A 14461-nucleotide genomic window follows, 5' to 3' on the forward strand; every position below is an offset into this window, starting at 1 on the left:
AAAGGAATTTGTAGAAAAGAGCGTAGTTGTGTTTGTTTATTGATTAAGTCATGATTCATATTAATAATTAACATTACTACTAAATGATATTTAATATAAATAAGTATTTTATTGTTAAGAATTAAAATATATATATATATATATATATATATATATATATATATATTAACAAATGTTAAATTAATTTAACATTTATATTGGCACACTTATGGAAATAATTAAAATGCTATAATAACTAAAAGAAATAGTCTAACGATTATTACATATAGAATTAAATCACTAAACAAATTATTTACACTTATATACTATTTAGAATCTTACTACGCTTTTTAAAATACAAAAATATAAAATAGATTAATAATTGTTCATGTAGAATACATCTAATCTCCATTTATATGAAAATAACCTAAAATGTTCACCAAATTAAAAAATTAATTCAATATAAAATTTAAAACTGTAATTATTAATAGCAATTCTATTACTTCAATAATTAACTATTTTATTGTCTGAAACAGTATGAATCCCTGTGCCATCTATTGACAAAACACTAAACTACGTAATCAACAATATAATTTACAATATTAAAACCATTACACTATAAAACACATAGATGGCACCGAACATTCTTTATTCCTTAAAAAAAAATTATTTATACTTCAAGAAACTAGTCAATTAATAATTTGAATAGAATTTATGAAAAATTTTAATTTGATCATGTTTAAAGTAAATAACTTTTATTTATTTGGTTATTTTATAAAAATTGAACAATATCACAGAAAAGTTAGATGAATTAAAAAAATTTATTAAAATGTTTTATACAAAATTATATCTTATAACAATAAATTTCACAGATTCAAGGCAGATCAGCTATGTTTCCATTTTAATCATAAGTTTTCAATAACTTAATTTATATATAAAAAAAATTATTAATAATTTAAATTTAAAACTATCTACCAATATTTTCACTTTCCGTAACATAGATAAATTTTAATCTAATTGACAAGAAAATCAAGAAACTATTTTCTACATGAAATGTTGGTATAACATATTTTTTAGATGATTTCTTTGTATTTCTATGAAACAAGTGAATAATACTTTTTCATTTTAAAATATATATATAACATTTACATTTTCATTTATTTTATGAACTATTTTCATCTTATTAGTATCATTATTTACTTTGATTAGCAAAAATAAATCTCTCAAAAAAAAAACCTCTCAATATTAAGATGTTTAATTACTAAAGAATATTTTATGAGTTTTATTTGTTTCCAAGAAAACTTCGTCCAGCTAATCAGTCATAAGTGGCCTTATTTTATATATAATATCTTATTGTAATTTATTTTCAGTACAACTTTATAAGTTAATAATATCATAAGATAATAAATATCATAAGCAGTTTACATGGATGGCAACATTTGTAATAGTCTGAGACAAATTATCATGTTAATAAGACATTTTGTGAAATGAAAAGGAAATAAAAATTGTATCAGCACATATAAGAATTGTTTATTGAAAAGAAATGGAATAAATTAATAATTGTTGAACTCTGCTTACTGTATTGCAGTTGATGAAATGTACAATAAATTGTATAATGTAGTGTTACGTGTATAAAAAATAAAAATATGCTTCATAATTAACAGAATCGTAAAGATATCTTTAATAAATAGATTTATGTTTGGTAAATTATACAGTGGAGTGTAACTCTTATTAATTATACATATTTTCTCTATTTATTAAAAGTTATATATTTTCTCTTTATATTTAAAAGTTATTCATCATTCTGTTAAATATGTTATTGAACACATTGGTTATAAAGAGTTATGTAGATTAACAATAAATTGTTTAATGTTTATTTTTTGCTGAAGCAGTTAGGTATTAGTTAGGTTTAACACGTTGAGTGCCATGGCTGCCAGTTAGCGACACTAGGCAGTAATAGTGCCTAAGTAATAGTGACATAACTGCCTAGGCAGTTACATCAGGGGCCGTCAGCAACAATTGGCAACCTATGCATAAGTCACATGGAACGCATTCCTCTTATGCTGGCCTTTCAGTTTAGCTGTTAACCTTTATATGGCATGTTAGTTGAATACTTAGTGTTATAAAATTGTTTGTGATCCCAAGGTATTTCCGGGTCCATCTCAGTCAAAGAGACAACAATATAATGTTTAAAAGAAATTATCCGCAGAAGAACTAAAACATATTTTGAAAAATGAGAGTAGTAACAGTGAATTTAGTTCCGAAAGTGACTCTAAATATGATAATTTAGATGACAGCGATGTCGAATCAGATAGTGAAAGTGATTTGAATGATGACGGTATTACCATCAATGATGATGGTATTCAGATAAGAAAATGACATCAATACAAATATACTTGTACCAAAAACTACTTCACGTACGACAAATACGAAAATGGCAAGTGATGTCATGTGGGTGACTGGCCCACCAGAATAAAAAAATTGATTTTGTTGAAAATCCTGGTCTTCATATTCCCGGGTCTTCATCACCCTAAATCTTATTATCATGAAAATCTGAAACAAAAGACAAATTTTGCGTGCTTCTAGGACTTATTTTACACAAGGGGAACATTAAATTGAACAGAATAAAAAATAAAGAACAAGCAGCAAGGTAATCGTGTACATAAGATACAACTTTCAATTGATTTTTTTTAATGAAAAAATGGCTAATTTGTACTATCCTAAAAAGGAATTATATATAGACAGTTTATTAAGTATAAAAAACATAAATACTGGATTAAAAACATATGTTACTATGAAAAACATTAAATACAGTTAGCGCCAAATTGTACATGTGGCTGTACAGAATATGCATTCATTCAGGTGGCCAATGGTGCCAAGAGTTGTTATATGGCTTTATAAGCAATATTAGTGTAAAAATATTAGTAAAATCCCTCGTTTTATCCAAATTATTATTAGTACTACTAAAAAATTAAAAGTTGGGTTTTCAGAAAAATTTTCTCAGATCAAGTGGCACTCAACATGTTAATTTAGCACAATAACAAATATATTTATTTATGGACTCAAGAATAAATTCTTACATATCATTTTAATCTAATTTTGGAAATTTATCAGTAATAAATGAATTATCAGTTAATTATATTACTATGATATAATAAATTAATTATTAGTTAATTATATTATTATTATTTATTACTATAATAATAATTAATGACTTATGTTCTTATTACTGTATGTTCTTCTGTGGTTACTTAAAATTTTAGGAAGACAAAGTTGCATAAATGATATTTGCTCCATTTTTTTTTAATAAATTCTATGAAAATATATTGTGAATATATAGAATTAATACATTATATTAGTTGAAGGAATATGCATGGTAGAACACACGCCAAGCAAACTTCATAAGTTTGTCAGAGTTTCTGTATTAACAAGAGTTGGTGCAACAGTAAGAAATCTTAACAATTAGCCTTCTGTATACATCATGTATAGTTTTTGGGCAGACTAAAAACACTGAAATTTATTAGGAAACAACAATTTATGTTTGTTGATTGTCAGTTTTTCATCGTGTCCTACATTTTATCTGATATATAAATCAAACAATTAAACAAATATAAACTTGTTTTATTATAAAATCAAAAATATAAATTAAATCTGACTAGTTTATTGATCAAACTTTTCAATTAAAAAATGTAACAATGATAGTATTTAAGTTGTAATTATAATATTACTAAAGATAAGGGAAGGTATTTCCTTGGTAAGTTTTTGAAAATTTTTACAATAATTAACAATATAATTAAAATATTACTGGTACTAATCTAAAAAAATAATTACATCTATATACGTAATATATACATAGCATCGTACCAATAATAATTATGGTTAATATACATATTAACCATAATTATTATTGGTACGATTAACATTATATGATTTTATATGTATATGCAACCTAAAGGTATAAAAAATATTTTACTTCAATTCCATTACATACATATATATATATATATATATATATATATATATATTTAAATTACAGTTATAATATTATAATTATTACATTTAAACATTAAATGTAGATTTTCGGATGAAATGACTGTTAACTGTTTTTTCGATCCACTTTCGGGCTGCTGATATGGAACTAAATATCGATGGATGGTAACCTCTGCCACAGTTACTATGGTAACTAAGAATTCCTTGAAGTTCCCATATGCCACCTTCAGTAACACACATTAATGGTGCTCCTTCATCATTCTAAACAAAGAGAAGTATTTAAATCACCATGAACATTGTGTTTATGTACAGGTCTTTATAAAAGAATGGTGGGGTTTCTGTAATTCAGATCAAAGCAGTAAGGATATTTTGAGAAGTTATGTTGGTAGCCCTGATAGCCTCCAACCTAAATGTTTTTGTAACAGTAGTTCAAACCACCACACCAATCTTTGTATTGTTGCTGAGGTGTGTTTAGTTTGTTACTATGTTCACTGTTTAAAAAAAGCAAACTAAACACACCTCAGCAACAATACAAAGATTGGTGTGGTGGTTTGAACTACTGTTACAAAAACATTTAGGTTGGAGGCTATCAGGGCTACCAACATAACTTCTCAAAATATCCTTACTGTGACAGGTTGAATTAAAGTCCAAAATTTTAGCTCAACATGCATTTTAACATGAATATGGAAAACACATGAAAATAATATACAATATTGGTTCAAACACTTTGAAGAAACTGGAACTGTTCTCAAGGAAAAATCAACCGGCAGACCACGAATATTGGATGAAACTGTTGAACAAATTAGACAATCTGCAATCAGAAGTTGACATCCGTTGTCGAAACCTTGAGTTAACATATTCCAAAAACAACAACTTACAAAGTTTTACACAAAAGAATGAAATTATATGCATATAAAATCCAGCTACTGCAGAAATTGGCACCTGATGGAGAAAAACTTTCAATTTTGCTGTTGAAATTTTCCACAAAATTAATGAGAACGAATCATTTTTAGATGATATATATTTACGGATAAAGCTACATTTCATATTAATGGTGTGTTAAAAGGCAGAATTCATGAATATGGGGATCTGAAAACCCACACTTAATTTTTGAGAAATGACGTGACATGCCTAAAGTTAATGTTTGATGTGGGGTGTTGAAAAATCTTATATCAGGCCTTTTTTCTCAACTGAAAAGATTATTAATGGTAATGTTTATCTCAATATGTTAAACAACTACTGCTTTCCTCAACTGGATGAACTCAAAAACATACAACTAATTCATTTCCAACAAGATGGCTAACTCCTGCACTTTAATACATTCAACAATCAGGCTTTGAAAGGAAAATTTGGACACTGATGGATAGGTCGTCAAGGACCTATACTTCAAGGAGTCCAATCCAAATACCTTGCAATTTTTTCTTGTGGGGGGTGTATAAAAAATATTGATTATATTTGCAAAAAATACACGACCTATGTCACTTAAAGGAAAGGATTAATGAAGCAATTGTAACCATAACAGAAGATATGTTAATTTGGGTTTGGGCAGAAACAGTATCGATTGGACATTTGCCAAGCGACTAATGGTGCACATATTGAAATTTATTAGTTACGTAAAAAACTGTTGAGATAAATTTTATAAATAAACAACATTTATTTTATAAATAAAGTATTTTTGTTTTCATTTAATTCATGTTCAAAAGCCCACCATTCTGTTATGAAGACAACAAATAAAATCTATTTTTATATAACTTATTTCTTTTATCTAATTTAACAATGTGTTAAACATGATTTCACCAATCTTTACTCCTGTGCTGGTTGTTTATGATATTTAAAATATTATGTCTCAAAATCATTAAAAGCAACAGAGAGATTTAGTTTATCAGGTGTATTTATATCTGCCAACCTCCATCGTGGAGGTGTTAGTAACTCTTATCGTAGAGGTGGGCATATTTTTCCAATCTAATCTAAATTTATTGAACTACTTCTTTTGAAAATCTACCATATGTTAAATAGAATTTTGTTACATCTGCTAACATGTAAAGTTTAAAAACAAGTATAACTTAGGTTGATGATCTCTCTTGGGCTATGTTACCTTATATAAGTTACATATGAAAAAAATCACTTTATTTTACTTTACTTATCAATTTTTTTACTTTTTACGAGGTGTAGTTAAAAAAAAGGATTAATGCTATAAAAACTTACAGTTTTAACATTATCCCCTTCAATATACTTCCATCCACGATACCTTCCCCGCTCCATGCGAATTTTCCATTGGTCAAAGCAACGTTGGAAGTCATTTTCAGAAAGCATGTTCATGGTCTCCCCGTCGCTTTGTTTTTCACAGTTTTAACTGTCTCAAATCTTGTTCCTTTCAGTGCTGAATTCACCTTGGAAAACAGAAAAAATCCATATGGGGCAAGGTCTGGTGAATAGGGTGGATGTTCCAACACAGGGATCCCAAGCTTGGCCAAAACTATTTTGACAGACAATGCAGTATGGGGCATTGTCCTGATGAAGAATTCATGACTTATTTTTCCACAATTTAGATTGCTTTCTTTTTGCTTGTTCACGGAGAGTAGTTAGGACCTCAAGGTAGTATTGCTGATTCACAGTTTGACCTTCAGGTACCCAATTAATGTGCACAATCCTACGGATGTCAAAACATATTGTTGACCTGGATGTGGATCATCTTCAATCTCTTCTCGTCCCTCTTTGAACCGTTTAAACTACTCAAAAATCTGAGTGCATGATAAACATTTATCCCTATATACTTCTTTAAAGAATGAGTTTCTGTGATGGATTTTCTGAGTTTCACAAGAAATTTCACATTAACGCATTGCTTTTTTAAAACACTTAACATTTTTCTGATGGGCTGCAAATGCAATGTCCGATACGAACAAAGGCCATGGCACGACTAAGGCATCCGCAGTCAACTAGGCAGCAGGAATGGCGAGAGAGGATGTCACGTGACTCAGACATGTGCTGTTTGACCTTCATGTATGCGCTGTTTGTCTGTAGATTAATCAGTCTGGTAGTTTTTTTAAAACCAAAACTCATATATTTGTTACTGAGAACACTTTTGTTCCTCCTTCTCACAGAACATTTTCTGTTGAGAAGAAGAAACTTCTTAAAAAAATCTCAAAATTGATTTGTAGCAGATAATGAAGCTATTGTTTTTGTTTCCATAATTTGAATATAAATTGAATAATTTAAATTAAATGCATTATTTATAATCTAATCTAATCCAATTATATGTTGCAGTTTGATACATTTAGACCAAAAACTTTGCAACTTTTTAATAGCCTCAGTATAATGCAATTTTTTCAATGCTAGAAAATAATCAGTTTTCTCAGCATTGACATCATTTGAAGTGAATCTTATCCAAAATCCCTTTTATCTGCTCCAACTGACTTTTTGGAATGTTGTTTCTGGCACATAATGGTGATGCCATGTTTCATCTACTGTTATAAAATGTTGAAGAAACTCAGCAGAATCGCATTTTAATATGACTAAACACCCTGAGAATGTTCAGTTGAATGCATTCTCAGTCAACTGTTAACAAACATGGCACTTATGTAGCTGGAAACTTTTTCATACCCAAAACATCATGTTAAATGGTAGTGGCCATTAAGATTTTTGCAATGTCAACAAACTTGTGTATCTTATAACAACTATCATTTAATTCAGCATTATGGATTTTTGTGTGATTTCATTGATTGTAACAGTTTTTGGGTATCATGGGCGTTCATCATTGCGTTTATCATCTTGAATGGGAAAAATGACCATATTTAAAATCAGCAGACCACTTTTTTACTGCCCACTTGCATCTTTAGTAGTGGAGAGTTGAAGTAATGGAAAGTTAAAAAAAGTTTATGAACAATCAAATAGTCTTTAGTTTAATGCTGAAATATTTTTAAAAACATAATGAAATAATGACATGATTTCAATTATACTTACATAACAAGGTGTTTTACTAGAATCAGTGTATCCTGCACAAATTTCATCATCAGTTATAAATCCTGAATAATGTTTTGATGAGTTACATTCATCTAATGATATTTTTGGCACTGGTAAGTAATGAAGGTACTGTTTAAAATTTATTTCTGGAAGTGAACAAAAGTAATATATGTAGTTTATTAATTAATTTAAAATGTTGTTTAATATAAACAATTACTAAGAAACAATACTTACTGATAAAAACTGTGTAATGAGCTGTACAAATAATTTTTTAAGTTCATTATTTATTATCAAAATAAATAAATGAAATAAACAATATTTTATTCTGATCAGTATATAACAATATGTTATAAAGATCATATCAGGAATTGTATAATACATGGATGATGAAAATGTACCAATTTGCATGATTTATAATGGAAAATCATGATAAAAACTTAACCAAATAAGTGATATATAATACTCAATTATAAAATAAAAGAATTAGAAATGGATAAAATCCATATTAGTATTAATAAACACACGATATAATAATAAAGTAAATGTATGAAGATAATGCTAAAAAATATGGCCATTATGGGCAGTAAAGACAGGATGACTTTTTGATACAGTCTCAAAATACAATTTATTATATTTCAGATGGACATATGTAAAGGTTTAATAAATATATATAATAACAATAATGACAAGCATAATATTTTATAAATAAACTTTAAAATTAATTAATAATGTTTGATCTTGTTGCAGGTGAAACCTATCTAAGAATTTAAATAAATTTATCTAAATTAAATAAACAAATGAGAAAGTATTATTTATGTACCATGATAATTTACTGTCAACAAGACACCCAAAAATTTCATACATCAAGCAACAAAAGTATTAACATAATCATTACTAGGATTATTATCTACATGATTAAAAATGTTATACTTAACTGGGCACTGAGAAAAACAAACAGTAAATGGTATTATCCATTCTTAAAATTAGATAGTTCAATCTATCTAAGAATAATTTTTTGAATGGCTAGTTTAAAATTGTACTCTATTTGATATCTAAAAACATAAATTTAATTTTCTTTTTGGTCTTATTAGTAAAATTTGATATCTTACTAATAAAATGCCTTCCAAAAGTAAAAGTAGACAGAAAGGTCGAAACAAACTGTCTTAGTTCACCGACGACTTGGCACTGCTAGAAAATGACATAGATGAAGCTAAATCACAGATATTAGAACTTCAAAACATTGCAAATAAAATTGGCCTCAAAATATCATTCGAAAAGACAGAAATAATATCCCAACACGATTAAAAGAAATAAGCATAAATGGTAACAAAATCAAAATAGTAAACAAATTTAAATACCTCGGAGAAATAATAACAAATAATCTAAACGAAAAAACCTCAATCCAAATAAGAAGAAATAAACTATCAAAGCTCAAAAATTAATCTGGTACACTTACAATAAAAAATGCCTATCGATAAATGCAAAAATAAGACAATACAACACAGTTATAAAACCAGAAGCAACTTACACAGCAGAAACACTCTTCCACCTGAAAGTACAATCAAATCGTAAGAAGAATTGGAATAACCTGCATCAATAACAAGTACCGTAAAGATGGGCAGTGGTGAATTGTGCCTGACAAAGTCGTTTTCAGAAAGTTGGAAACTATCACTGATACCACATGGAAGAGGAGACAGGATTCTTTAGACATATCATGAGGATGCAAGATCCAAGATTTCTGAAACAGCTAGTATAGTACAATCTCAACTTGAAAAACACCAAGATGGGATGCAGATGAATCAGAGAAATAAGAGAGGATCTAAAGGAAGTTGTTATACACCAGAAAACACAACAGGTAAGATAAAATGAAGAACAAAAACACTCGCTTCACACTCGAAAGAAAAAACTCACAACATGGACATTTCTAGTGTTGTGCCCTTTCTAGTGTTGAAAATGTCCATGTTGTGAGTTTTTTGCCCATCTTTACGGTACTTGTTATTGATGCAGGTTATTCCAATTCTTCTTACGATTTGATTCTACTTTCAGGTGGAAGAGTGTTTCTGCTGTGTAAGTTGCAACACTAGAAAGGGCACAAAGATCAGAACATATGAAAGAGTACTGGGAGGACCACAAGGCAAAAACAGTCCCATCGAAGAGACTTTGATAATGGACTGACTAAATTGATTATGGGGTCATAAAAGATGATAATAATAACAATAAATACAATAGTAAACGAGAAAAAAATGAATAAAGATGTATTTTACATTCAAATGTATTTTAATTGCAGTAAAAAGATGTTTAATTTTCAAATATTTCTTTGAAATGTAAGATATATAAAACATTGAGTTTTTGAAACTTATGAGTTGTGTCTGACCATTTATTTTTTCCAAAAAGTAACGTCTGGGACAAGAGAACATATGCAACAAGATTAATTACTTCCAATAAACTTAATTAAAACATATTTTATTTTACACACATCAATGTGCTAGAGGCATGTACATATTTTTGTTGTAAATTCTTTTTTCATTAAGATATTACATTTAAAATTGCAAAAATGAGGTAATAGCATTTAATAGAAATTAAAACTAAAAAAAAAAAAAATAAAAAAAAAAACTAATTGCAAAACAGTTGCTAAATTTAATTCATTCAAATTTATCATTAATTTGAATGAATTAATGATAAATTAACTACACACAATTAAGTTAAGAGTCAAGGATTTATTTTAATTAAGTTTATTTAAGATAATTTAGTTTGTTTAAGTTAAGGAAATGGCACTGGTTATTACAATTCGCCAAAATTATCTAAATATCAACAAAATGAGCTAAAAATTTTTTTAGCTTTTTTATTTGTTTTTAGGATAATTGTGTAATGTTCTCTTAATTCTAATAAATACAATTTTTTTTTCAATGAATTATTTTTTTAATGACTGTAATTTTAAAGCACTGAAAGCTGTAAATGGCAGAAAGGCTCCTGCAGTAGAATTACTGGGTAGTGCAGGTGAGGAAGCGATTGAAAGATTGTACAAACTGGTGTGTAATATTTACGAAAAAGGGGAATTTCTGTCAGACTTCATAAATAGTGTTATAGTCATGATACCAAAGAAAGCAGGAGCAGATAAATGTAAAGAATACAGAACAATTAGCTTAACTAGTCATGGATCAAAAATCTTAACTAGAATTCTGTACAGAAGAATTGAGAGGAGAGAGGAGGAAGAGTTAGGAGAATACCAATTTGGTTTCCGGAAAAGTATAGATACAAGGAAAGCAATTTTAGTGCTCATATTAATAATAGGAAGAAGATTAAAGAAAAACAAACCGACATACTTGGGATTTATAGACCTAGAAAAGGCATTCAATAACGTAGGCTGGAATAAAATGTTCAGCATTTTAAAAAAATTAGGATTCAAATACAGAGATAGAAGAACCAATTGCTAACATTTACAGGAACCAAACAGCAACAGTAATAATTGAAGAACATAAGAAAGAAGCCATAATAAGAAAGGCAGTCCAACAAGGATGTTCCCTATCACTGTTACTTTTTAATCTTTATATAGAACTAGCAGTTAATGATGTTAAAGAACAATTTAGATCTGGAGTAACAGTACAAGGTGAAAGATAAAGATGCTACGATTTGCTGATGATATAGTAATTCTAGCCGAGAGTAAAAAAGATTTAGAAGAAACAATGAACAGCATGGATGAAGTCCTACGCAAGAACTATCTCATGAAAATAAACAAGAACAAAACAAAAGTAATGAAATGTAGTAGAAATAACGAAGATGGACCACTGAATGCAAAAATAGGAAGAGAAAAAATTATGGAGGTAGAAGAATTTTGTTATTTGGGAAGTAGAATTACTGAAGATGGATGAAGCAGGAGCGATATAAAATGCTGTATAGTATAGGCGAAATGAGCCTTCAGTCAGAAATATAATTTGTTTACATCAAAAATTAATTTAAATGTCAGGAAAAGATTTTTGAAAGTATATGTTTGGAGCGTAGCTTTATATGGAAGTGAAACTTGGTCAATCGGAGTACCTGAAAAGAAAGATTAGAAGCTTTTGAAATGTGGTGCTATAGGAGAACATTAAAAATCAGATGGGTAGATAAAGTGACAGATGAAGAGGTGTTGCAGTAGATCGATGAAGATAGAAGCATTTGGAAAAATATAGTTAAAAGAAGAGACAGATTTATAGGCCACATATTAAGGTATCCTGGAATAGTTGCTTTAATATTGGAGGGACAGGTAGAAGGAAAAAACTGTGCAGGCAGGCATTGTTTGGAATTTGTAAAACAAATTTGTTAGGGATGCAGGATGTAGGGGGGGTGCACTGAAATGAAACAACTAGCACTAGATAGGAAATCATAGAGAGCTGCATCAAACCAGCCAAATGACTGAAGACAAAATAAAAAATTATTTTGTTCACAAAAAATGTAAAAATCCCTTTTTCAATTAATATTTGTAGTTATATTTTTCAATCAATTTCCATTCAGCTTTAGTGAAAAAAGTATAAAAAATGAAACTCTTTCTATTGAAAATGTTTGAAAATAAGAAAATATTTTTGGGTGCAACTATAGTCTGAGCATTAAATTATTACAGGCAGTCTTCACTTTTAATGTAAACACTACATGATAATAAGTTACTCCTGCCTGTATGATAGAAATACCAAAGCAGATCTATTGTTTTAAATTAATTTCATTACTTTGATTTATGTTTCATTATGTTTTGAATATAAGCAATATTCGTATAAGATAAAAATATTTCCATGTCATACTCCATCTCAAAACAAGGTTCCTGTCCTTTGTATGTCTGTTCTTAAAGAACCAAAATTCTCTAAATCACAATAAAACAAACCATTCTGCCTGATAAAATATTAAATTAATGAAAATAACAAATAAAGATTATTTAAAAAAAAACAATATTTACCTCCTGGTGAGGTGTAACCCCATCCTGCTGTAACACATATTTGCCGTGGTTCAATCTCTTTTTCTGGTAAACATATAGCACCAACATATTGTGTAAATGTTAAGGGTTCCTTAAGACCGACAAGAACAATGTCATTATCATAATGGAATCTATTATATTTAGCTTGTGGATGTGGTATCATTTCTAATACATCTTTTGTTTGAGTTTCTGGTTTTTCAGTCTCGAATATTGATCCACCTCCAAAGACAACCCAACCTTCAGCTGATAAAGTTTTATCCCTGCATTAACAAACAGAATAAACAAGCATATTAATTTTAATAATTTTAAAAAAAAATTATAGTATTTATTTTATTCAATATAATCATTAATCAATAAATTACATAGGTAATCAAATTCTTCAGTGGAGTCTCATTGAAGTTTGTTTCAGTGAAGACTCTAATAGCGATTTTATTGATGGCATCTGTTTTAAACAGTCTAAAAATATAATGGAAAAAAATTAAATCTATGTTGTGTTTTGTTCAGAATTACATAAATATTATTTGAATACATATTTAACAGGTTTCCTAATCATTTTATGAAAGATACCATTAAGAATGATAAAAAACTTGAAAATTCTGAATAAGACACTGATTTACTTCCTTTGGAGTAACAAGTTACATTAATTTAAAAGTGAGTGTATAACATTTTATTATTTTAACGTGTTTATTACATTTCATCATGATATTAATGAAACATAAATCTTACATTTATTTTCTTTTTATATTGTAATTATTAATCAGAAAAAAGATAAATTCAAAAAAACAATTGTTTTTAAAATGTTTATTTTGGTTAACTTTTGATAATAATTATCAAAGAATAATAATTAAAGGCATCAGAAGTAAAGAACAATATATATATAATGATAAAAAAAAAAAATTGCATACTTTCTTCTATAAGTTGGAGTAAAATCACTATTGGAATTTTAACCCTAAGGATCTTTGAGGATAATATACTATCTAATAAGATATTGATGAAAATATAAAATTGTTTAACTGAACCGGTAGTTGGAAGAAGGGAACAAATATTATTTATTTCACTTTCAAGGTTAAGTTGAATTTGTATTCTACTTATATAGACACGTGTTTTGGGTGAAAAAAGGAAACTACTGCTGGGCTATAGTAAAACTCACAACAAATAATTGTGAGTTTGAAGAAAAGAACAAATCCAGGAGTTATTTTGTTCTAACAGATCACATTGGCAGCTCTGACTGCCAACCCAACAATCAGACCATCAAATATTTCCTATTTCAAAGTACAAGCAATTTGAAATGACTTGCAAGCAACCTGATTATATAGTTGCTTTGCAAACTATTGGCGGTTTTTTAAAGCATTCCTTCTGACTTGTGAAGCCATGTAATCAGAAACTTAAACTTACCAAATAAACAGGCCTATGTAGATAAAGAGTCTAATAAAAAAGCAAAAATGATTAACTTTATGAAAACAGTTCAATATATTCCAAGTAACAAACAACAATTTTATTTTTCTTTGAGTACTTAACCTACAACTTCTCATGATGCGGCTGAAGACGAAGATAGCTAAGTTTATTTTGATAAACACTTAAAAGTGATAG

At 28.3% G+C, this 14461-nt stretch overlaps 1 protein-coding gene across 1 annotated transcript in view; it reads right to left on the reverse strand.

Annotated features, from left to right (window-relative positions):
• Positions 1 to 4031: 4031 nt before the first annotated feature.
• LOC142333391 (uncharacterized) overlaps positions 4032 to 14461 on the reverse strand; it is a 44152-nt gene continuing 33722 nt past the window's right edge. Inside the window, exons 14-16 of the mRNA XM_075380422.1 lie at positions 12854 to 13131; positions 7930 to 8075; positions 4032 to 4230 (exon numbers count right to left, since the gene is read on the reverse strand). Of these exons, the coding sequence (XP_075236537.1) occupies positions 4039 to 4230; positions 7930 to 8075; positions 12854 to 13131 (616 nt within the window). The 3' untranslated portion in view covers positions 4032 to 4038. The remainder of the gene's footprint in view (positions 4231 to 7929; positions 8076 to 12853; positions 13132 to 14461) is intronic.

The sequence above is a fragment of the Lycorma delicatula genome, chromosome 12 (genome assembly GCF_047948215.1).
Source record: "Lycorma delicatula isolate Av1 chromosome 12, ASM4794821v1, whole genome shotgun sequence".
Taxonomy (NCBI): domain Eukaryota; kingdom Metazoa; phylum Arthropoda; class Insecta; order Hemiptera; family Fulgoridae; genus Lycorma; species Lycorma delicatula.